The sequence below is a fragment of the Aptenodytes forsteri genome, unplaced genomic scaffold (genome assembly GCF_000699145.1).
Source record: "Aptenodytes forsteri isolate BGI_AS27 unplaced genomic scaffold, ASM69914v1 Scaffold387, whole genome shotgun sequence".
In the NCBI taxonomy this organism is placed as follows: domain Eukaryota; kingdom Metazoa; phylum Chordata; class Aves; order Sphenisciformes; family Spheniscidae; genus Aptenodytes; species Aptenodytes forsteri.
In genome coordinates this window covers 1316410-1343175 of record NW_008795368.1, presented here as the reverse complement: position 1 = coordinate 1343175, position 26766 = coordinate 1316410, and the positions used below count along the sequence as shown (strand labels likewise).

Genomic DNA, 26766 nt, shown 5'->3' with positions numbered 1-26766 from the left:
CCTTCAGCAAGATGTCTGCAGCATGTAGTTTATGTGCATCATGTTGTTGTAGCTGGTCTGTATGCTGTTTGCTGGAATTTGGAAACAGCTTTGGACTATTGCCTGATGCTAGGTTTGTTTCAGAAGGGAAGTTCCCTTCTAGGCAATGCAATTTCGTAGTTGCTTCAAAATGATAGGCTGTCTTTCCCTAAATATATTTTGGGGTTTTTTTAAATAAAATATGCTCATTTTATCAAGCAGGAACATTCTTTTTTAAATAGAGCAGATACTTTTCTTTCAAATGCATATTTTCAGTATGCTAATGATTTGATTCCAAACTTACACCATTTATTGCTAAGAATCTTAGAAGTGATGAGGATAAGCAATGTAGCATAACACATTGATTTTATGCAGATCATCACCTTTATGTTTTGGGAGGTCTGCTGTATTAGTGATATATAAAAACTGATTACTTTCTCCAACATTGCCTAGTAATTGTTTATTATTTTCCTATTAGACAAACAACACAGATCAATATTCCTGAACACTGACCAGACTATGAGTAACATCACTGTAAATAGATTTGCCTCAGACCTCAGCGGTGTATTCATTTTAATGATTTGGACAATGTGAGTCCAATGACAAAGCTCAAGCTAAGTTTAAAATTAAATTAAGAATAGGAATTGCTTACTCTGTTCCTTTGCTAATTGATAAGGCCTTGTCTCTTTGACACTAGTTCTTAGAAAATAGTATAAAAATAGGTAAAATGTCCTTTGCATTAAATTTGCTATTTTACTGTTAAAACATGTATTGTTAAAAATTGTACTGACGTTCAAGATCATTGAAGAAATTGTGCAGTCTGAAGTTTTGGGGGTGATGACTCAGAGAACTCAGCTGCAGCCTTTTTAACTTGTCATACTTCTTAAAAAGCTTTTATCCAAAAGGAAGAATGACTTGTAGAAGTTTGTCAAAATGTAGTTGAAATACTGTGCACACAAAGATGTTGATATTCTTGTATTTCCTGGTAACATATCTTTATGAAAGACATTGTCAGTTATTTTGCATTTTTGTTAGAAGGATGTTCAGCAGTAAAGTGTTCCTGATCATAATAATTTTCTTTATGTTGTTCTAAGAGGAGCACTTTGTCTTGCATCAAATGTAATTGATCCTGAAGCAGTGTAATCACAATTACTCACTTTCTTAATTGGCCTGCCCAAAATCAGAAAATGGAAACCGATCAGCAGCGTTTAAATCAATAGCTTTGTAGTAAAGCTTGTGGGGGTAGGGAGATAGTGGTAATGGGTAGATCAATTGGTCTTAGATGCCAATCATGGACTGTGTGTTTTGCATAGCAAACACTACCTTTCTGCTTGGGGATGTGCTGTTGTACTAGTGGTTCAATAAATACAAACTGTATAAAGAAAAAAACTAACATGAGTAATAAAGTATTTAGATCTTTCTGAATTTGTTGTATAAATCAAGGACAGTGGAGGAGAAACTGCATTATGGAGAGAGGTTCAAAGGGCTGAGCTTTGAAAGACCTCCCTCATAAATACTATTTTATTAGACAAAGCTTACCAAGATCACACATTTAATTAAAAAGAGGTGAAACGCCTTAACTTGAAAACTGTGCCTAATGCATTTATTTAGAATGTGTATTAGGATGCTCACACTATGTACTCATAAGGAGAACATCTCTTCATTGCTATTTTTCTTGTGCCATCTCCTTGCAGAGGCGCACTACTTCAGCCACACTGGTGTTCTGCACAATAATGCCTCTCAAGCAGAAAGTTAAAGAGAAGTAAATGGAGGAACTTAGTCTTTTAAAAGACTTTTGTGAGCGGTACTGTTTTTCTTTTTGGGTTACTTTGTTCAGATTCTGCAAGCAGGATATACACAACTTAGCCAATAAGAAATTGCTTTATACGTCTATCTCACATGCAAGGCAGTCTGGTACCTTGTTGAATCTTACTTAAGCATTAGTATATTCACCATCCCAGTAAGAGACCTCGGTCTTTGCTAGGCAGGTAGGCATCAGTGAGCAGAGGAAAGGTTGGAACAGATCCTTGATGTTACAGACTGACTGCAGTACTCCACTGACTGTGGAATTTTATTTTTTTTCCTTGTCAGATTTTATATATTTCCACATGGGTGTGTTTTCTCTTGAATCCTTGAGCTCCTAGTAATCACCATCTTAACAATCCTGTCACTGTCTCTTTTTTTATCTTTATTATCTTGCATGTCTCTACTTTTCAGATATTCTCAGGTCTTTCTCACAGCTTACCAGTTTCCTTAGATGTCTGAACAAAGATTTGGGAGCTTTGCCATGTCAGAATTTGGCCTTGGATCCTTGGAGCGAAGACATTTGAATCCCTAGAGAAGAAAGGCGAGGAAGGTTACAGAGACAGAAGGTTACAGCATATACATGCCCTTATCCTATTTAGTGTACATGTATTTAGCATTTCGGATTCCTGTCTGCATTTGTAAAACCCAGTAGGCAAATCTCCAGCTTCTTGCAGGTGTCTGGTGAGTGACTAAAGGTGAAGGGGAGATGTCCTCTTTACAACACTGAGAGCTGGAGAAGGAAGATTGTCCTTACCTCTTCTTCCCTATTCTTTTCATCCCCTCTTTCCAAATTCTCTTAGCTGTTCCCAAAGCCATGAAGGTACCACAGCTTTGAAGATAAAATTAATTTACAGAGAACCTTGTTTCTTCTCCCCATTCTTCTGAAAAGTATGCAGGATGTTGTATAGCTCTCTTTGAATCAACTTGGCATAGGGAACGTGTCCGTGCCATGCATCTCTTCCCCGAGGTGTCGCAAGGTTTAAGTGCAAAGAGTACAATCAGAGCTCCCAAGAAGAAAGAGAAATGGAATGAAAGCAACAACTTCTATGCCTTCCATTCTTGCTCAGAATAGTGAGATCATGGGAAAATAGTGTGACATGTGACAGAGGTTTTTATGAGCATAGGCTGCTTACCTTATATTGGCATTTCCTATGTCCCAGTGTTATTAGAAGAGCTGGGACCCTGTACATACACTTCTCCTGTTGTTATGCTGATAGAAAAGAAAGCTGTCTGTTCACCTCATCTGCCCTGGACTGTACAAAGAGAGCATTTTGCTGATTACTCCAGAAGAGGTTGGTGTAGCAGGAAGAATCTAGCATATTCTTAAATGAAGTAAATTCCATGAATGAGATTTGAAAACCATGCTCAATCTGCTGTCTGCAGGTTCTACCTTATTGTAAAAGCTTTTGCTCTAAATTTTGTTTTCCAAGGAAGGTATTTTTTGCAGCATGAAATTCTCTTACCTCACTCTGCGTTGGTGTAGGAATCTTCCCAAGCAGAACTTCTACCTGCAAAGAGGAGTAAATCAAGAGGATCAGTTGGGTAGCAGTCAGTATTTGTGTTGAGTGCAAGCATGCATTCAGGTGTAGATGCTTGCACAAAAGCATCTGATTAAAATTATGTAGTAGAATATGTTATGGAAAGCTAATGTCAGAGATGCAGGACTCTCTTCACATCACTGTCACTTGCATTTTCACTTGTTTCTTGCTGTTTCCTTCCCTAGTGCTTTGTCAGCAGATCACTAAGTTGTTTACAGATGTTGGATATTAAGACAAGCAATCTGGTACTCTTCTCTTTACTTCATTACTCCAAAGTAGTCAGTTGGCCCAGTTCCAGAAAGCAATTATATCGAGATAGATAACTGACCTGGAAAAAGCAAGGCTGGGCATGAACAACTAATCTCATTTCTTCTATTGCTCTGGCCTTTTTTCTTATAAAAGCAGGATGCCATCTTTTCCTTTCTTCAGCAAGACTATAAGCAAAGTCTCATAGACTTCTCCAATCCGTGTTTTGCAGGAACTTAGTGTGTTGCTCTTCCTCTTCCATTCTTTTTTTTTTTAATCATCTGTGGAGAGTTTTTTGAATACAAGACAAAAATAGTGGGCTGGTTTTGGATAGATGTATTCTGTGTCAAGCAGCTACTAGGAGTGAAACAAAAAAGGATAATATAAATAGCAAGAAGAATATTCCCCCTAAGTTCACAATTAAATACAAAACAGATTCTGTGAACTAGTGGCGAGGTACTGTTCTCAGACATCCTTATTTGTTTGATACTTTTAGAGCTTCCTTCTGCAGACTTCTCATTAAGCATACGTGTTCCACTAAGGATGTAACTTATCATTTGCACTTGCTAATACCAGAAAACTCAATCTTTAATTTTTGAAATCTAAAACCAGTTACGTTTTGTTGGCTTGAGAAACTTTGCTTTTTTTCTGATAAGCTTCTTCAGTTTGATCTTCCAGGAAAGTTAGAGCAGCACCACCTGAGAGATGTTTCAGTCCAGCTTGAACCAATTGTCTGCCAGATTCTTAAATGTTGATGTTCAAGCTTCAAACCACTTCTGCAGTTTTTTTTTAAACATCATTTTTACTAATTATAGTATTCAAAGTATAAATAAATAAGTTAAATACACTGGAATTTAGTTTAGTAGGTAGTGGGGGAAATTATGTAGTTGTACTGCAAGACTCAATTTTATTATTAAACTTATCCATTAGATAGCTGATGAAATCTCCATCTTTGGAGATACTCAGAGCTCAAATGGACAAGGCCCTGAGCAATGTGAACTAAGGTGGCCCTGGGTTGAGCAAGAGGTAGGACCAGGTGATTTCCAGATGCCCCTTCTGACCTGAATTGTTCTATGGAACTATGAAATTACTTTTGTTAAATTAGATATTACTAGATCTCTAATATAAAGACATGCAGATCAATAAACAAAAGCTGTGTATTTAGCCTGTAAAGTGTGTGATAAAGAGAATGATAAAAGGGAGGATGATTTTCTCTGGCTGAAAAATAAATTTACTGAAGTACGCTGAAATTAAAAGTAATGCAAAGTAAACCAGATGCTGGCTAAAGTGAAATTAAGAGCAAAGTGGTTTTGAAGAACAACTAGCAATCAGAATTTCTGCTTGCAGACTATGAAGAGTTCATGGTTTATCAAAGAATATCTATTAGCCTTTTAATCACTGGAGGAAAGGGAAGTGGAATGTTTGTTAACAGCAGGTGTTGAGTGGTCCTCCTGAGCAGTTACAGCCGTATAAAACCCAAGCTATGCTCATACTTTTATTCCTTCTTGTTGTGAAAAGATTGTTATAAGCATTTCAAAGCAATTTAATCATTGATGTTATAAGTCAAGTTTATGTACAAATGGCATGTCCAGTCAATGTAGAACATGAATCGTTGTACACAAAACTGTTTATTTTATGCTGAATTATGTAGTACAAATCTTGCTTAAATATGAAAGATAACATTGGTTGAACAATCAGTTGAACAATACCAATGAAGGTTTTGTTAAAAGTTTTAGTCATATAGTCCAAGGAGTATATATAAACAGCAAAAAGTTATGAGGCAGTTGATTAAAGACCCTTCCTTCAGCTCTTAAGCTGATGGAGTTCTTGATCAGTTTTCAAAGGAAAAATTAAAGAAAAAATATTACTTTCTTATTTTACAGTGCACTTGATCAGGCCAGCCAGTCAACCAATCCCTGCTCTTTTAGTATGCTGGTGACTTGAGAGATGGATGGTATTTAAAGTAGTATAGGGGAAAAAAGTGAGAATTTGATAGCAAATTTTTAAAGCAGCGGTTCATAAATGATTCTTTGTAAAGGAAATACTAGCCAGGTTTGAAGGTATTGTTTCACTGTATGTTTACTAAGTAATAATTTTTGACAAAGTTAGCATTAATGCTGAATTTTATTTGAAAAGCCCATACTTGAGATTATGGTATTTAAAGTAGTATAGGGGAAAAAAGTGAGAATTTGATAGCAAATTTTTAAAGCAGCGGTTCATAAATGATTCTTTGTAAAGGAAATACTAGCCAGGTTTGAAGGTATTGTTTCACTGTATGTTTACTAAGTAATAATTTTTGACAAAGTTAGCATTAATGCTGAATTTTATTTGAAAAGCCGATACTTGAGATTGCATCCATAAGCATAATTATAACACTTCAGAAGTCAGAAAGTAAGAATGTACTAGTTCCTAAGCATTTGCTTGTGAAATTGGGTAATTACGGTAAGTATTAAAATTTTAAGTAATAGGACCATAAAATGCTTTCCTGTTTTCAGGTGGCTTATTTTGCATCTTTAGGAGGGAGACATATATGTTTTCTATATTATTGATCTAGTGCTGCTTTTTCTATCAGTCTATCTTATTTCAGAATTTTGAAGTTGCAGAGTTATAAAAAATCAGTAACACGTTTGAGGTTAACTTAAATATCATGGATATTAATTGATGAAATACATTGTCCATTCTAATGATTGTATCATTATATTTAAGTAGGATATCTGAGGCATATCAGCAATCAATATGTATTGACTATTTGGTACATCAGGAAAAAAAAAGTGTTCTTTTCTAAAAATTTCTCATGCCTCAAAGCATTAACAAAGATTCTGACTGGATGTACTGATCCTGAATTGCTAGCCGAATCCTTTACAGTATAGTTAGTCAATCACACAGCAGAGTGAATGTATCTTGAGTTTCTGTAGACTTGGAGAACTCCAAGGCAAGATAGTTGGAAACTCAGAGAATTGAATGGAGAGGGAGAGCAAGTTCACTGTATGGTATTTATTTCTTAAGGAGGAATCTATAGCATTTGATAGTAGTATGCTACTACTGATAGTAATTTTTTTAACACTCTGCCATTACAAAAACTGCCTCAAACTCTGTGATTTTCCAGTGTGCTTCTACATCAACCAGTATGCTGTGTGGCTTTGTTTAAATATACAAAATGTTGTGAAATTGAAGTGATCAAAGATATTTCTTTTTTACTCCCAAATTTATTGTTTGGTTTGTTTGGGGTTTTTCAGACAACAATATTTTTGTCTGAAATTATACCTTTCCTAGGTTTAGCCCTATTTCTGGTACAGCTGTTGCTGATGACAGAATTTGTGAATAACAGTTCTTTTACAGGAGTTGTAAAATGCATAATGATTTGTCCTTTGCAAGCATTTAGTTTGAGTGTGATGCCTTATAGATTACAAATAAACATTAATATGAGTAAAAGTTACATTTTCAGAAATACAGGAGCATGCATACTATATTAATAATACATTTGTACTGGAGAAAATGGTCAGCTTTACTGATGTAAGAAATTAGCAGGCTTTTGGATTAACAAGGTAGAAATCATGCAGGTAGTTCTTACACTGTTTTATAGATTCCATAGTAAATTTGGAGCTGATATGTATATATTAATCTGTGTTGAAGCATATGGTTGATCCTCTGTAATTTCTCTTTTCCCAGCACAAAGGATGATCGTTTCAATGTTAACATTCAACCGCCTGTTGGAGAACTGCTTTTGCCTGTCACTATGTCAGAGAAAGACTTTAAGAAGGAGCAAGGTGAGAAATATTTCAGCAGCTTCAATAAATGTATTTGGATGAGAAGAGAGCTGTGTGCCTTTCAATTTCCAAGCGTACAGCAAGTGCTTCCAGTGTAGCTCTTTGTGTTAGTCTCCGTTAGTATTCAGTCTGATGCTAATGATTTAATTTAAAAATATCTTAAAAAGGATGTGCAGTGGTATTTGACAGCTTTTCAGTGTGCCTTTAAAAGCACAAAGCCCACCCTTTACCCTGAAACAGTCTTTTGGCTCAGAGAGTTTTGGCTTCCTATCATGAAGTGTGAATGTCTTTCCTACTAGCAGTAAAGCAGAAAGTTGGAACCCCAGCTCAAAGAAATAAACCAAATATATATTGATATAGTGTCTGTCTTTACTAGTCTTTATTCCAAGGCTACTTTTAAAAACTGTTAGTGTACCTGTTCCTCAGCTACTTTGAAGATTATTTTAATCTTCCTTTCAAACACTTCATATGAAAAAAAATATTCTTGTTGGAATACTGTTTTAGAAAGGTGACATCTTTTATATACTTCTGCATTATTCTAATGTTGTGTTTTTAAAGAATGTAAGTTTCTGATGCTAGTCCATACAAACCTCCGTAAGAGCTTTTAGTGACTTGATTTATACAAAATAATTAGAGAAAATTGTACTTAGCTTTGACGGTGTGTTAAATGGAACAGTCCATACTGCTACCCTTAATTTCAATATGATTCTTGGATATTTTAAAATAAAAACGATTTAAAATACATTTTGGATGCATTCAAATGCAATAGTGTTTACTCATATATCTTAATGTATGTGGATTTACATGTGTAAATCTCTTCACACTGAGATGAGAATGTACCCATGGGATCCTGTCTCATTGCTGTGTAAGGCTCAGAAACTCGGTATATCCATCAAGCAGTCAAAACACCAATGAGTAATGCTATGTATTATTAATTATTGCTTTTGAGCATTTCTTGCATTTGTATTTTTGAATGATTAAGAAAGTAGTTCATGTATTGCCTAGAGCATTTTCAGTTAAGCTTATGGCTGCAGTGAAAAGTTAGGATTGTTCTTTGTTTTCTTAACCAATTGATACTTATTTGCTATTCTTACCCTTTGCTGGCTAAAGCCTGCCTCCCTGCTTTATACCTGCTCAGCAAACCAAGGTGAGTGATTGAACGAGGCTGTGGCACATTTATTTTAAACTGTTCCCTTCTAAAAATTTTAGCTGAGGTTGTAGTGAAAGGAAGGCAGGTTACTGTGCTTCTCCCCCCACCCCCCCGTTTTTATATTTGCTTGCTTTGTGATATTTTGATAGAGTTTTTGTATGTTTTACTGTGACTGAGGGCTTTTTTTCCTCCTGACTGGCCATACAGAACCACGAGCACATAGAAGTGTACTTGGAGAATAGCTGTGGTCCTCTGTGGAGTTGTTGCCAAAATTCCTTTTTCTTCTGCCATTTTACTTCTATGGTTGTTGATTATTTGTCTGAATAAATCTGGCAGCTGTTTGCTATGTTTAATAGAGCAGAAAGGCTACTCTGAATAAAGCTATTTGAAAATTTGTTTATATGAAGTATTTGTAAATCCATGAAGGTCTCTTGGCATTTCTGTATTGCTCTCTCTGTCTTCCTGAATTCATTCTTTGATGCAGGACTTGATGCTGGCAAATTTGCCACAGGTTTAAAAACCTTTTTCTATTGCATCTTTTTTCTTATAGATATCAGCTGCTTCAGAATATTCGTGGTAATAGAGGTCTCAGTTCTAAATTTTGCATAAGTATTTATTACAAAGATCTAGGAGCAGCTAGCATTTGGGGAGAATTACTATGTGATCTTGCTAAATGAAAAATCCAAATTACAATAATAAATGCAGGGCAATTTAGAAGTTGTTATATATTATTCTATTTTGTGGTTATTTTCGATTTTTCTGTATTCTCCAAATGAATCTGATTTATATAACTTGTTTTTCACTTGTCATGCCTTTTTTTTTTTCTTTTTTTTTCTTTTTTTTTTTTTCATTTTTGGACATAAGATGTTTCAAGTCTTGCACCTGGAGATGCCTTATTTTATTTGCAACCAAAACAAATAGGTAAAAAATAGTGAAGGAGTGAGGAGAATATTAGAAAAGCAAGATTATACTGGGGAGAATGAGAATATGTATGGGTTTTAAGGATTTTTTTACATCTAAATTGCATGTGTAACCTAATAAGAATACTAAAGAGGAAATAGCTGGTATTATACTGCTATGTAGAAGACAATTCATTGCTACACATTTTTACTCAATTACACTCTGCTGTTTTGCATTGTCTGTTACATTTGTATATGTCCATTTTCTTCCTGATGGTATAAGGAGAGGGAAACAGACAGGTTTATTGAATCCTCATGGCTGTGAAGGTTATCTAGTGGTAGCAGCAGAACATCGAAAGCTGGATTTATCCACATGCTGCGCATGATACACTTAGCCTTGCTACACCGTCTTCCCTTCCCTCCTGAGCTGGGGAATCCTCCGGTGAGGTAATTCCCCAGAGCAGCAGCTGAGTTAGCGGTTGATGTTGTGATTGACAATTTTGAAGCAGTGGATAAAAATGGTATTGCCAAACTATTCTTTACCCTTCTGGTTAAATATTTTTACTGATCTTTAGGCCTCAGGATTTTATACCCTGTTTTACATCACATCCCCATGAAAAGTAGTAGCAGGAATTCTGCATGAGTGAGACATGTACTGTTGGAATCTCTGTATCCAAATTTTTACTTGTCTGCTGTTTTTAAAAATCAGTAGCAAAACTCCCCTTGCCTTAGTTCAGAATAGGACTAGTCTGGTAGCTAACATACCTTGTTACCTACCAGTGTAATTTTTCCAATTTCATTTCCTTTTATTATTAAAAATGTGTGCAGTTATTTCATTGTATCAGTTAGTTAACCCAGATTAATTGCTGCTCTGTGCTCTGACTAGAGTTTTCTTAGATTCTCATGTTTCAAGCAATATTAAAGGTGGCATGCGTTTGTTACAGCTGGATATTAATCAGAACTTTTATGAAGGTGTTTTTAAAATAGCCAGTTAAAACCACTTTAAGTATAAAGGCTATTTCTGCCCCCCCGCCACGGACATGTTTTAAAATAGTTTTGTCAATTTTTTTAAAAAAGTGTGTACCTGATTCACATCTAAAAAACCAACCAAACAAAAAACAAACACCTTGGTTAAGTAAAAAATTGTTTACCTAATTTTATTAAGATTTATATATCCAACTTGTCTTCCTAACAAGCAAGATGCTAATTCTTTAAATGGTTGGACATTTACTATTTTCTGGCCCTTGACTACCACAAGCAATCATATTTGATGCCCCTTAATTAGAGCACCCTTTTTTCTTTCCAGGTTCTTTTCCACCTCAGCAATCGAGACAATACATTTGCTTACCATGCTGCTCTCCTAAGTGTTCTTTTGCATGTAAATTAATCTTGATTCAGTTTACACTGTCATGCTGAGTGGTACAAATTGCCTATAACAATAAAACAGCATGAGTTAAAAATAAAGGGGGGTGAAAAGGCAGATTGAATGTGTGCCTTACTTGATAGGATGTTACTTTGCTTTATGCCAATACATTAGTCGACGATAATGAATCTTCTGTTCTGAAAAGCATGGTTTAGTTGATTTTTTTAATTTTACTTCAATGGAGCAGTACCTTGTCTTTTATAGAACAAGTTAGACAAACCATTAATGACAAGAGTGTTAAGGTTAAATATGAAGCAATGCATTCACTTCTCTGAGTGCTATCCATCTTTCCATTTACAGGAGCTTGACAAAAGTACTGGCTTTGTACAACATTTCCTTTAATTACATGTTGCGGGAAACAGGCTTTTAACATAAACATAGTTGCATTCATTTATTCAGCATTTGCTCTTCAATAGAGCTTAATGGAGAAGGTTTAAATCCTAAATGAGTACACACATCTCTCAGCAGTGTTATGTCAGTCCCTGTGCTCTGCTTAAAAGCAGTCTTAGTCTGCATATGTAGTTTTTAAAGCTTTTGTCTAATAGTGAAGTTAAACAATTTGAAACAGAATGTTCTATTCCTAAGATAAAGCTGATCTTTATATAAGTTGTATGCTTATTTTTGTTCTCTTCAAGAGCAGGTCGTGTTCAAAAATACCCTGTTACTTATGAGCTGTTCCATTTTTACTTTGATATTTCTTACTTTGTGACAGCAGCTAATGCACATTCTAGTGCATTAAAATGTTGGATTTATTTTTTTAATTGCTCTATTAAGCACCTTAGTGCCATTTGCTCTGGGTCAGAACTGTATGTGCAGCCCTAAAATATTAGCCTTTTGAGACTTTTGCATTGTTTTCATCGTTAATGTTATCGTGGATTTTAGATGCTTCATATTTCTGCCTAAAGTACTGTGCTCCATTGTTTGTCTGCGTTTTCAGCTTCTGTACATAGTGTAAAAAGACACACACAATGTTAAGTTGTAGTTACTGCTGGGTTTTAATCAACACGAGTGTCTGGCAAATCATTCTTCTAAACAGTGGATGTTGATAGAAGATAAAAGTGGGGGGTTTTGTTAAAATGTCCTTGAACAACATTTCCTTCTTTACTTTTTTTTGTCATATGTTTGGATATAATCTTGACATTTCTGTTCCATTTCGTAGTGATATTCAAATTATTTTAATCAAATAGTTTATCATGACATTTTAGAGAGATAGATACTAACTGAATTTCCCAGTTTCTAATGTGATGACTTTGTCTTCATGACTATCTGAATTTCAAGATTATTTTTAGCAATTGGGTATGAAATTATAATTAAATTCAGTGGTTTTATGATTGAAAGATTAGAAGGTGTCTTTGTAGATGGTCTTACTTAAGCTGGACTTTTCCACATCATTCTTACTTAATATTTCATTTCTGTGTTTACATTCTTCTTTTAATTTATGCTTTTTGTGAAAAAGAACCACCTTGGTTTTACAATTGCATTAGTATCACACATATCATTGTTCAGTTATTAGTAATTTGTTTCTAATAATAGGGCATTGCAAGTAATGTATTTATGTAATTTCTTATAAAATTGTTTTCTCAATGAATGATTTAACTTTTAATGTGGTTTTTTGTTAGAAGTCTCTTATTTTGGTTTTATGCTAGATAAGCAAGCAAATCTTAAAGTATTCATAATGAAATATGTAATGTTTCAGGGATGCTGACAGGAATGAATGAGACATCTGCTACAATAGCTGTTGCTCTGCAGAACTCTACTAGACTTGTAATAATTGAGAGGGTAGTGAAGGCAGCAAACCTGGGTGTAGTCCCTTCTGGTCAAGATAACATACACAGGTAAGATTACAAGTCATTCATAGTGGAACCATCTTTTAATATGAACTCATTAGTTCAAAATCCGTCAACATTTGATAATATTAGGGAAAATTTTATTATTCATACCTTTAATGGGTAAGGTACCCAATTATATTGTAACATAAAATCCTAAGCAGATATTAACTTGAGCCTAAGTACTCCTCAGCTCTTTATTTGAATGTATATAGAATAATCAAATATCTAGACTTTACTGTACACAGTTAGGGGGAGTTGTCCTTTCCTGGTTTTGTTTCAAAAGGAAAAAGTAGCCTTTTAAAGCACAGTACTTTCAAGAGCATCTATATGGTTTTTTTTACTTTTGTTTCTGTTTCCGAAAGTAAGTGGCCTTATTCAGGTTTATCATCTGTGAGAAGCAGCTTGTTTTTCCCACATTAATTTTTGACCTATGATATCTAGCTAGTTAAACCTAGAACCAGATTTTTTTTTTCAGTTGGATGAACATCTTTTTAAATGCAGGTTGAACATTAAATTGAACGTTTCCTTGTCCTTCCTATATGTATGCAAGGAAAGACAGTGATCAGCCAAGAAAGTCATCGGCCCTGTCTAAATTCCAGATGTTACTTGTAGATCAATCCATTTCATCCAAAAGCTGTGGTACAGAATGTCAGTGGAATTGATATGATTGTTGGTTAATGACAGCTTTTAATGTGATTGACTCAAAATATTTAGTCCTGTGAATCTGTATGGCTTCTCACATGTGACAGGAACAAACAAGAAAATTGCCATGTGTGGGAAACTGAGTGGACACAAATAACAACAGCAAGACGTAATTGGAAGCTGTTAACCTGGTCTTGGAGTAAGAAAATGCATACATCTCTCCTAGCATCTACTAAAACTGTTCCAGAGTGTGAATTACCTCTTTAGCCCCCTGAATTTTGCAATTTCAATAAGAGCAAAATACCTTCTTTTAAAGCAAGAACAATGTTTTTCTTTGAAATTTTGCTGACCGAGATGGCTGTTCAGAATGGTGAGAATCTTGTAGCCTACACAGGACTAATAACCTGATATTTCTCTTTGCTGGATTTAGTCTTTTTTGCATCGCTGGGCATTTGTATTGCATTGCATTGACATTAACCCAGCTGGATTTTCCTATGTATTTGATACGGTCAATGATAAAATTCTGTTTCAACATAAAAACATGGTACAGCTAGTGCGATTGCACTGAAATGATTGTCACTATTGACACCTGCTCCTCCATGAGAGTCCTCATTTGTTGCATCCCTGAGGGATCTATACAGCCTGCATTCTCAACATCAATTCAAAGACTAGGTGAGAGTGTCAATCAAGAGAGACTGAAGTGTCTGCTGTATACAGGTGTTCTCCATCTTTACCCTAGCCATCACATGAGACTTATCGCGTAGGGATGGATTGTTTTGTGAGTGAGTCTCAGAAAGGGTCCCTAAAATAATAGCTTAGTTCCTAGCTCAGCCACGGGTTTCCTGATTGTAGATAACTTTCTAATTTGATCTTGCTTTCTCTTGCTCTTTTTTTTTTTTTTTTTGGACAAAACAGAGTCTATGACCAACAGTAAATAAATTAAAGATGTACTTCCTGTCAGAGACAGTGGTTGAAGGCATGTTCTGGTCGGGCTGAAGTACTCAGAGTGCTTTAGAGCATCCTGAAATCTTCCTTTCTTTTTTTTGATTCAAAATAGAATGTATTCAGTCTGCCACAGTAGTTACAGAATAGTTTGCATTTATAATGTTCATCAGACAAAAAAAATTGTTTATAACAACTTAAATGGCCTACCAGCAATGCCCAGCAATGATAAGCATTTAGAAAATAGCCCTTCATTTGCTTCACCATAAGTAACTGGAGTTCACAGATACTATGTAGTCATAATTGCACCTAGTTTTTACTGAGAACAGGAATGGGAACATTAACTAATTGATACTGTGATGAACCTGTTCATCTTTTAAATAGCACAACATTAGCATTAAAGTAAATCCTAGATTTAGATGAATGAGTATTTGCGATAGAGATTAGATAATGAATACTTTCAAAACTCTGAAACAAATGACTAAAATATTTATTTTTTTATATATTTATTAAAAATTTATACAAATATTTGGATTAAATCAACTCTGCCATGAGAGTAAACAAAAATGGAGCCTCGTCTTGCAAAATCTCATGGATGCAAGAAGTGTGCCATGTTTAATTTATGTGACACATACACCATTTCAGGATGATAAAATAAACAGTCACCTTTTACCCTGACAAAGCAGTTACGGATTCAATAAAAATATGTTAAAAGTGAATTTTTTTCTTTTTCTATAGTATTGTCATTTGTCTTGTTTGTTTTATTGCAAGTGGTATTTTGGGAAAAAAATTATACAAGAACTTGTTTCAGCTCATCATGCTATTCTGTGAGGACTACTTGAGTTCACTTCTTGGAAGTGCTTAGTACATACCCTTTACACAGGAAAAGAAGTACTATTTTTAAACTGACGTTCTGCACTTTGCAGCATGAATTATATTAACCTCTTAGTTGGTCATCACCAACTTGAGTATTAATACTTAATGACGGCTAATGCCAAGAAATTTGTATTGCCTGGTAATGCAATATACTCATTCAAAATGAAATTTTATAGTTTAATATGAGTGTATCTAATGGACATGAACAGGTGCGTGTTTCTTGTTTCTTTTTCAGTCTAAACATATTTGCACTCATGACGAAGACGTCGTCATGCTGGTGGCTCCTTAAATTGATAACCCTATTTAGGATTGTATTTTTGCACCAAGTAAAAATACTTAGAGCAAATACAATGAAGATTTGAAAATAAATACTTGAAACAAATATCAACAGAATAGCATGCAGTCATCAATGAAAAATGAAATAAATGTAAAGCTGATGTATTACATCAGCTATATATCAGTCCCTATCACAGTATAGCAACACTTTCTTACATGCATTTTTTTCTCTCTTTACCATATGGCTACTGAATTTTTATGTTTACTTGAAATGTAGTAATTCAACTGTTAACCGAGTGTAGAACAAAATGCCAGATAATACAGTTGATTCTACTTTAAACTCTTTTCTGACCTGTTTTATTTGAAGTGATAGTTGCAAAAATTTTGAACTCAATAGCCAATATATATATCAGAACACAAAGGTGTGGATTTATAGTCATATATTTGCAAAATAAATTTGCTATAGTATTTTACTTCCTTAAGTGTAGTTACCTGCTCTTCAAATGAGTTTATACAAGCTATTAGATTACTGGGCCTTGTAAGGCTGTATACGGTGCATTTTCATGTTCTTAATAGGATTTAACTATTTTATGTATTGATCTCTCTTGCTTTTGTTATCAAGGGGAAACATTATTTCAATTTTAAAGGCTTCTGCTAAAAAAAAGAATGTGAAATGCATTTCAAAGGGATTTTTTTTTTGAGCAGGAAATATAATGTCTCCTTAAATATGAAAACTTCAGGGGAAAAAAAGTATTCTTTTTCTTAAAATATTATTTCACAAGAGTGATTAGGGTAATTGTTGCAATATACATAGCTATTTCAGTGTTCTGAGAACTGTTGTTTGTTAAAAGTATTTTAAGAAATAACGGGTTGGAAGTGGGTTGATGAGCGCATAGACGTTGACAAAGTTATTTCAAAAAGAATCAGCTAAGGCACCAAGCTTCTGTCTTGTGATTCAGACCACATCCGTGGGCACCATTTGAATATCTAAAGACAAAGATGTTGAAAGAAAAGTATTTGTTCCTGCAGGGAATTAAATCAGTCTGAATAACTACATTGAGGGACCAAGGACTTTTCAGTTGAAGTATGTCTGCTGTTTGTTGTCAGTGGGGAAAGTCTACCAGGAATTTTTCCATCTTCAAGATAAGAGGATGCAGAATTGAGGACATTTATTCCCTCAAAGTTGATTCTTCTATAGACCATCACTTCAGCTCCCTGTCCCTACTTGGGCAATAACATTCATTGCTTTATATTTCAAAAATAAATTCTAGGCTGTTCTCTTCTATTTGAAAATGTGATGAGATGAAGACACTATTCAACTCAAGATTTTCAGTAATTTTCTTTTTAACCAACATGAGCCCTATCTATCCAGAGATGCCCTTCATGCTAGTGTTACTTTCAAGATGTGTTGCTTATTCCTCTCAGATGAATATTCTCAAAGTTCCTCAGGTCTCTTCCTCCTTTATTCATTTTCAGCTCCATAACCTCCTACCAGGATAGGTTATCTTCATTTCATTCACTTTGAATACAGTAAAGACAACAGATGGTGATAGAATGAAAAGACTAGTTGCAGACTTTAATCTTAGAAAGACTTGAATGCTCTTACGATCCTCTTGAAAGTGTCAAAATATTGTCTACTATTACATAAGGCCCTCCGCGTGAAGGAGAGTCGTTACAGGGTAAATTGGCTTAGAAAGAAAATAATGGAAATACACATAGAAAGCATTTCTTTCCACTACCTACAAAGTATGGTGCAAAAGCTTTTAATATGTTGACAGTAGCATACAGCAGAAAAGTCCGTTCAGAACTGGGATCACAAACAGGATTTGCTTCTTCACTCTTTGACTTTGTTTTATGCTTGTGTGATTCCATTGATGTCAGAATATAATGTGTAATGGAATGGAGAATCAGGCTGTCTTGAACTGCCTACCTCTCTGCCTTCCACTTCCTGAAGCATTTCTTAAACAGGATGCATTGTACTCTAGCAGATTATTTCCCTCAGTGACCATGGCTCTACAAAATGATACAAGATAGAGCACCTTTTCCACGTTTTTCATTCTTGAAGACTTTACTTGCACGTTGCCCAATCAGTCAGTGAGATAAAAGTCTGAACCCATGAGGGTGGGTATGAAGAATGAATTTTAGTCAACCTCAACTCGTCTAATAGTCCATTGAACTAGTCTGTTGCTACTGTTGTATGTTGGAAGGAATCCACAATGAGTAACAGGAAATAGTTGGGCTAGAAGGTGAGCATGGTGTCATCTACATATCTCTATTCTGCAGTTCATCAGGACGGCCTTAACCATTGACCAGCACTCTGAGACACATGACAGCATTAATTTCAGTCCTCTAATTTAAGATGGTCAAGTCTGTAATTTCAACAACCCAATATGGGACAATCTGAGGTTTTGGAGGAAATCAAACCTCAGCTTCTTTCAACACTGAAGCCTTAATCTGCTTCAGAACAGCCATTTCACATTCTGAAATAATGAGTTTAATATCCTTCTCCATTACTATCATGAAAGTGGTCGTTCTAATAGCCATCTCTTCTTTCTAGAGATCACCAGAACTTGCAGAGGGAGGATTCTCATTTCTTAGCATGTTGTCATAGTAGACACCTGAATTAACAGCAAACAAGCTAACTTTTTGTCATGGTTTAACCTCAGCTGGCAACTGAGCACCACACAGCTCGCTCAACATAATTCTCGTACTAAATCCAAAACACAGCACTATACCAGCTACTAGGAAGAAAATTAACTCTATCCCAGCCGAAACCAGGATACTTTTATACAAGAAGCACAAAACAACACTTCTGCTCATTGCCGGGGCAGGTCTAACTAGCTCAAGCACAGCATTGCATGCAGTGACTATGCTGCTTCTGGGACCTATATTTTTAAGGACACTTGACTGCACCATATAGATATGCCAGTTTTTTCAGAGCTTGCTGTGTGTAGTACATCATTGTTTAGCGTACCCATGACCTATGTGATTTTGTGAATAAGCAAGTATTGAACAAGATGTAAAATATCTTCCACCTGTCTTTTGGAGGCTTGTATTATTATCCTTTAGCAAAATCAAAAACATACTATGTACATCATGTAATATGACAGTAAGCATACTGCAATGGATGAGCATTGAAATCCTGAAGAACATAAAAGCAATTAGACCCAATATAGAAACTTGCATAAAATGCTTAAAAAAACAGAAATCCAAGGATCAACACTTGTTTTTCACTAGCCTTTATTCCCCACCCCATGCATCAGCCTGACAGTCTGGTTGTATTCACCCCTTTTTATCATTTTGCAACCTGTCATGTCCCATTTGTAGTATATTGGCAGACTGATTCTCAAAGGAAAGAGGGTTTTGTTTACAGACAATTTTGATTATCAGAGAATGGCGTGCTTAGTTATCAGTTATCGTCCCCACATCTTTTTAATCCAGCAACACTTAATGTGGGGAGAAAAGGTATGCGATTGTGCATGTATGTAGGTAGGTTTGTATTGAACAAAACCCCATTTAAAGGGGCCCACCTGGAAAATTTCTCTGTGTATGTCATCTTCCAATTTGTACTAAATTTGGAAGAATTTTCAAGCAGAAAGGTGGTGATCAGACCCTATCAGCTTACCATAACTAACAACTGCATCTGCTTCCAGCATGTCAGACAGGAAAGGCTATCACCCATCTATTGAGGATAAACACAGTTTAGAAATTTCTGAGAAATAGAAATTGTTTATAGTTATTCCATTTGAATCCAAACATATGTTCTCAGTAGCTGACAAACAGGTCTTATAAATCCAGGAAGACTTTTTTAAAGACCTTTTCTGCTCTGTGTGCACACAGAAATCTTTCCTAAGATTTTTTACTAAGCAATTGGCCTGTCTGAGAGCTCAAATGAAGTGAAATCTACCTCTGGCAGTAGCTCCTTTGACGCAGTTATGTGGACTGTTCTGCTTCTGTGGTTCCTTAGCTGTGGGGCTCAGTCATCTTTTTATACTCTTTTAGAGAGCTGCAATGGGTAGCTGAGTAAATAAACTTGTAATAGACATGCAGCCTTGATTTTGCTTCCTAATTTCTCAAGTAGGAATTAATTAGAGAGCTAAATACCCTAGGCAAAACAGTTTCTCTGGTAGCCTTTACCTGTAGGAGACAGAATTTTAAATAGAATAGTGTATCCATGTCCACAGTACTTCAGCCTTCGTTGTAGCCAGAAGTTGTAAACTCTTAATGTTTTTTTGATTTATGATAGAAGTAATTCTAGCTTTAAAAAAAAAAAAAGGCCCAGCTAGGCTAACCATTTATATTTCTTTTGTCAGCCAGGACTAAAAGTCTTTCTGGTTAGTCACTATTCTTAGGTAAATATTTTTATTCCTAGAGAAAATGAAAACTGAAATTTTTAAATATGAAAGTACTCATTCAGTAGTTTCTACTAGATACTCCTTAATTTCTTAATCAAATCCTAACGTTCCAAAACCTTGAAATTTTCCCCCTGCTAACAAAAGGGCCGTGTATGTATTAATAAGTTTCACGCATTACCAGCATATGAAGATTTTGATTAACTGGTACAAAATACTTGATCAAGAGAATGCCATTCTACAACAGCATTTTAAGGCTCTTAACATTTTAAATATATTATTATATTTAAGGAGCTTGCACGTAGATTGAAAAATTTAAAAATAACTTGAAGAAATTAAATTTGAGCTTAACATTAAAAGTATATGAGCGAGTCATTTTAGATATAAGGTTAATCAAAATAGGTTGTTCTAGCCTAGCTTATTTGCTGTCCACTAGAGGACAGCACTGCTTTTGTATCTGAATGCTGTAAAGTGAAAAATATGTGCAGCATTTTCTTTGAAAAACAAACAGGAACCTTCTGAGCTGGTTGTTTAAACAGAAAATATTTAACACTTAAAAAACTAACTGAACAGCAGAATATCTTTGATTTGAAAGATCTCTGAGCAAGTTTAATGTTTTAATATATTTATGTAAAATAATTTACTTTCTTGGAATTAAATAATTTTTCTGCAAATTAAAATTTATAGCCTGTTTTAAAAATGGACTGTATGTAATTCTCGAATACTTATCATATTAAATGCCTGATTCTTTATGAAAAATAAAAAGAATAGACTAGATGGGAAAACAAAATATATCGAGTATTAAATTATAATTTTGTAGGTGTGAGGACCAAGTATTTTGATTCAAGCTTTTAGCTTAGTGAAGTTTTGGGGAGGAGATATAAATACCTACATATAAAAATGATGAAATTGTTGAACTAAAGGTAAATTTGGAGGATGATAAAAAGTTCATGCAGCATCTTTTTGAATGTGTGGAGTAGTGTTATGTATTGGACAATAAGTTCAGAAGACTCACTTGCATTCCTGCATTTTTGTTAGAGGTACAGTGCAACTGCTCACTGGCAACTGAGGACAAACTCAAAATCTATTTTGACAATAGAACTAAAAATGGTAAAAAAGTAGTACAGATTTGATTGCAATTTATTTTACAATGTTATGGTTTTATTAAACCCAAAAATAGTTAATATTGGAAATAATTACATTATGGTAATGAATTGGGTATTTTGAACAATTTATTCTAAGATAGCGTTAAAATAGCAAAAAATGTACTGGAAAAAAGAAAAGGTCGAATTATCATAATATGATTTTTAAGGTAAATATTAAACAAATTTTATTATTAATAACCAATATTAAACGAGGTTTTTTCTGAGAGGTTAAAATCACCAGTTTAAGAAAAAGGTCCTTCTTTTTGTGAGTATATTTCTGCTTATGTTTTAGTATTAAGCTTACTCTATCCCCAGGTGCAGAACTAATACATAGTAATGCTATTCTGAATACTTCTTTTTCGTGTTCTAAGGCTTACTCGGAGAACAAATACAAGTAATTAGTAATTTAGCCAATTTTTAGGTGAAATGTTAATTATAAAGTCAAACCTGTACATAGATAGAATTTATCAGTCAGGTGAAAATTCAGAGTACTGAAACTATAAATATTTTTGTTGTCCAATTGATACACTGGAAGGTACTTTACAGTTGTTCATTCTTATATTTACAAATTGAAGATAATTCACAGCAGTATTTTCTTGCCCTTTGAATATATTCACTGCATAACTTGATTACACATTTGTCAACTTTGGACTAATTATTTTTCTACAGCTAGGGCAGGGCATTGCATCTTCTGATCGTCTTTCTTACTAATAGGATTCTGTCTGCTTCAGCAGGCAGTAATTGAAGGCTTCATGTACAAGATTTAAAGAAAGGGTGGAGGAAAAAAAAGTTTTAGCCTCCATGGGCTGTTGTCACTGTTTCTGGTAAGCAGTAGAACAGAAAAAGAAGAAAATTTAGGTTGAATAGAAAAATCAAAGAGGAAGAAGAGCACCCGACAGGAGAGGACATATGTTTTAGTGCTGTTGAATTATGCGTAACAAACCCTGCTCCACTGTAAACAAATGTCCCGATAGTGAGTGTTCAGGTGTAAATTTACTTTCCTAAATGTTGAATTTTAAAGAGCAGACTTTGAATGAGTTACTCTGTTGCTGTCTATTTACTGACGTGGAATTTTCATAACCTTTCCCCATAAAAATGCCTGTCCTGTATATTGTAGCTATCATCTGTCTACAAATAAAGGGAAAATAACTGCTAGTCTGTAGTTAGGCTAGTCATCATTACAAAGCCAGTGTTTGGCAAATGCTGTCACATTGTAGTATCTGATATTTTGTATACTCCCTTTATATTTATATCCCCTATAAATGAAATATTTTTGTGTGATAATCATTAACAAATCTTATTTTCATGGAAAGTGACCGAGAATATGTACTTGATTTTTAACTCTTGAAAGACTGAATGACTTTCTAAAAATATACAGTACTTTATTGATGTTAATTTAGAATTTGATTCTTAATATATATTTCCTTACCTAGTGACAGGTACTATATTTATGTAAAAATAATCTATGAATTCCTTCTTTTTTTTTCCATGTCACATAGTCTCAGAATATTTAACATTCTTTTTAAAGAAAAAAAAAATTTGGAAAAACTCATAATATGCAAATATATCTCACATTGTCATGTTTCTAATCTGTCTTGATTTTTTTAAATGGGAAAAGTATTAACAGCTGCAGATCTTCCTGAATATTTTTAATGATGTGAAATCAGTTTTAGAATTAATATTATCACAGGAAAAAAACTAGAAAATAACTGCAGTATAGCAGAAACAGCCATCTTGAAACTATTAGTAAATATTTGGTTCTGCTTTCTGAATGGTATTCTCATTTACTTTCTTTTTTTTTTCATATTCACTGATGCATCCTTTGTTGCAACAGAACCATGCTAATAATACAATGTTAAGAGTTGTCCATAGGACAAATTCTTTCTTTTGGACCTACAAACAATGAATTTACAAGATAGATTTTAATGTACTATAGTGCAGTTTCCAAGGCTTATTTCAGTCTATGAATTCTGATTGGTTTTTATATGTTTTTTTCAGGGTTTTTGTATTCAAATTCTAACCTTTAAGGCAGTATCAACTTTCAGAAAAAGTAAAAAATAATTACTGGCCTTGTAGGGGAAAATAAAAGTTTCTCACAAAGAATAAATACCTGCTATAGACAGTGATTATTTTTTGCTGCTGAAAGATTTTTTTTAATGGCTTTCTGGTCTAAGTATTTAGTTGAGTACAACACACATTTTTGAAAATCCATGTGGGCTTATGATAAGTGTAAACATATAAATGCAATAACATGTGCTTAGTCGAAAAAACAGCTATTACCCAAATCCTTCAATGACAGTATATTTAAAACATCTAGATAATTAGCAAATCAGTTTTACTGATAGTGTCTTCTAACCAAAAGTCAACTGCTTCATCCTTTTATAACTGTTATTCAGTTTCAAAGATTGTATAAGCATATTTATGTTATAGCTCTCTTTAGAAACAAAATTATCTTCCCTACTTTAAGGAACACATTTCGATTTCTGAAGTTCAAAAGCAGTGGTAAACCCATTGTGTAGTTGTTGTTCTTCTATACACCCTTTTTTAATGGCAAAATAAGTCATCCTGTTCTGTTCTAATTCTTTCTTCACTAAGTGATTCCAGATCAGTGACCATTGGTACAAACCGATTAGCCACTGCTAGTTATGCATACTAACACTTTGTGTAAAATTATCCGAGTATCAGACCCTTTGCATCTTGCAAACCACATACTAATTTGCATTTTATTGATTTTACATGTTTTGTTCAGAGGTATGGAAAAATACTATTGATCCCCTATGTGATTTTGCAAATCGACATGTAAAAATATCAGCGCAAAACTCATCGCTGATGCTTTGGGCCGCCTTGGCTTTTGCAGAACTGACTTTGTATCACTTTCGGGTTTTAATAAAAGAGGGTAAAATCAAGCCTTGGGGCTATGAAACACAGCAGGAGTGCCAACTACGCACCTATTTATGTGCATACTCAGACATAATCTGCTTCTGTGTTGTCCCAAGACACAACTGTTAAGTAAATAAAGTGACTAATAAGACTATTGTTTCTATAATTATCCCCCTGTCAAAATCAACAAGAGAAATGGTGATCTTCCACATCGCAGTGCAAATAGATGAAATCATTGATACAACTAGCTAAGTAGCTAATTTTTATAGTAGTAACGTTGTTTTAGAACCTTCTATTAAAGGGAGAGGTCTTTGAATGTATCTGTGATCCGGACAAAAGAAATAGATTGACCTGTGATGGGTGACATTAGAGAAGTGCCCCATGTTTCCTTAATTAGTATAATGTGTTACGAGATTTTGATATGCTTAGTTTAAAAAGAAAAAAGACAGAAATTACTTCTCGTTTAAAGAGAACCTGCTTCCTGCTTAAGTGGCTAATATTTTAATTAAGTCTGGAGTGAAGTTTTTTGAGTATCTCCTGATAAACTCCCTCCTTTATGTTGATGGTAATTAAACAGATCCCCAAGGGCTTGGGTAGGTGCTTTGCGAGGCCCATGCTAATTGTCAGACATGAGACACTGACCAGTTGGTTTGCTCTTGAATAGCCGACAGCGTGCTGTCAGCCCAGCAGTTTGATTTTTCTGTATTGTGAGCTGTTGTCAGGGCTAACTGGGTCCTATTGTGGCTGAAGATGTTGCACAAATTGAGGCAGATGGCTCTGATTCAGACACGTGTCATTCAGAAAGAGGAGGGGAGATTGGCCCTGCAAAGTGAGGTCAGACTGGGTCACAGACCTGCTCTACACTTGTTAGTGTTTTCAAAAGCCAATGTGCAGCAACTTTGTTGTTGTCAAGTAACCAACGGGGAGAAAAAAAAAAAGGCAAAAAAAAAAAGCATGGTGTGCTCCTTGTGGAAGATGGAAGACGAGGCTGTTGCTATCCTCCTCCTTCCTGTCTCTTGGGCCTGGCTGTGCATGCAGAATGAATTAACAGGATTGACAGAAGTTCATTGTGCCTAAAATGGCATTTCAGTCAATTGTGGTGCTTAAAAGGCTAGTTTTGCTTTTAATTCCATGTAATTAGTGGGTTCTTCATGTCTTGGAATGTAGTAATGGTGCATTAGTCCTAACTTTTGTTCATCTGGTTGTTTGGAGCCGGGGGTGGGGGGGGTGTATTTTCTATGTAGAGTTTTTAATAATTATAAAATATTGAGAAATATTGGCCACATTTTTATGATTAAATATTCTGGAGATAAATTCACAGATGGAATGATTTGGTGTCTTACTGTTAGCATCATTTCAAATGATCATGTTGGATGTTTATAATTTTGAATCGTTTTAGTTCTAATTAATTCCCAAAATGGCAGGAGGATGCACTTTTCTGAAAGTACGACAATTTGGTTTTTTGGAAGTGTTCTACTACATTTAGTATAGTTGCATTTTCTTTGGGGCACCAAATAATGATAGTTATCCATGGAAAACTCCATACAGCTGAATTCAAGTTGCCAGTGTGCACTAAAATAGTTCTTGAGTATTGTAGATGAACTGAAGAATCAGAATTTACATAAAAATTGATTTAAATAGATTTTATTGTTTGCGCTATTAAATACACAATTTTGCATGATACTTTTTTGTCCTTCTAAAATGCAAAAAATATTTACACAATGCTGAACAAATTCTTTGAAGAATTTATGGACGTTTTTATGGTTTATCCCCTGAAATACATTAATGAAACTGGAGGCATTTTATTATATTTGAGCTCATTTAACTTTTGCAGAAAGAAATATTAGCAGTCTTTGACCTTAAGATCCTCAGTGATTTTTCTTTTTTATTTTTTATTTTTCCTTCCTCCTCCAGGTTTGCAGCTAAGACTGTGCACAGTGGGTCACTGATGCTAGTCACAGTGGAGCTGAAGGAGAGCTCTACAGCACAGCTCATCATAAACACCGAGAAAACCGTGATTGGTTCTGTTCTGCTGCGGGAGCTGAAGCCTGTCCTGTCCCAGGGGTAACCTGCTTACATCTGGACTTCAGAATCTGGCACACAACAAAAGTGCCTGGCATCCACTACTGCTGCCTTTCATTTATAATAATAGCCCTTCCATCTGGCAGTGGGGGAAGAATACACTCTTGACATTCTTGTCTTCTGCTTTAGAATGCTAGTGTGTATCTATCATGTATGCAAGTCCTTTCCTTTTTTTCTGCTTGCTAACCAAAGAACATATATTTTACTGTCAGTTATCTGCGCTTTTAAATGTATTTCCCATTTGTCCTACCCTAGTCCTTCCCTCTCTGCTCCCTTCCCCCGCTACCTTTCTTCCCTATCGGTTTTCCCCACTGTAGTGTGCAAATACTAGATAATAAAGTTCAAGGGAAATCACACTGCTTGAAAAGTGAGTTAAAATGGCAGGTAGGTTCCAGCAAAATATACAACAACAAAGTGGTTCAGAAAGGTTTTGTTGCATAAGTGTAAAAATACAATAGGTACAGCAAAATGGTGTTTGCTTTCCGGAAATGTTTGTAAACCTGAACTTGTCTATTAAGAACATTGTTCCCACCTACTGCCATTTTCTCAAATATTTCTGTTAAGATGCCAATAAAGTAGTGCTATGAGCAGAGGCTCCCGCTTTCTTGTTTTGGTAGAGAACTGATAACGATGATCACCAGCATTTTATATAACTGGTTAATTAAAGTAAGTACTAACAAGGTTGGACACTACATACGCATCAGCAAACTGTTCTTGTGAAAGTAGCCAGTGTTTGTGCTCCTATTGTAATTTTCTGCTATGCGGTTACATTTTTGTTAATAAACAAAGCCAGTAACTGCCTATTTTCAATTTGGCCCATTCATAAAATACTCATTGAATTATTAGAAATCAGTATTATATGAAATACTGATTATTAGACTATTGTTGCAAATAT

The 26766-nt window shown here is 34.8% G+C and overlaps 1 protein-coding gene across 1 annotated transcript in view; it reads left to right on the top strand.

The window, feature by feature from the left end:
• The window catches only part of AP3B1 (adaptor related protein complex 3 beta 1 subunit), a 169033-nt gene extending 142575 nt beyond the window's left edge, over positions 1 to 26458 (top strand). The window contains exons 25-27 of the mRNA XM_009280300.2: positions 7278 to 7375; positions 12544 to 12682; positions 25704 to 26458. Coding sequence (XP_009278575.1) covers positions 7278 to 7375; positions 12544 to 12682; positions 25704 to 25857 — 391 coding nt within the window. The 3' untranslated portion in view covers positions 25858 to 26458. The remainder of the gene's footprint in view (positions 1 to 7277; positions 7376 to 12543; positions 12683 to 25703) is intronic.
• The last annotated feature ends 308 nt before the right edge of the window (positions 26459 to 26766 follow it).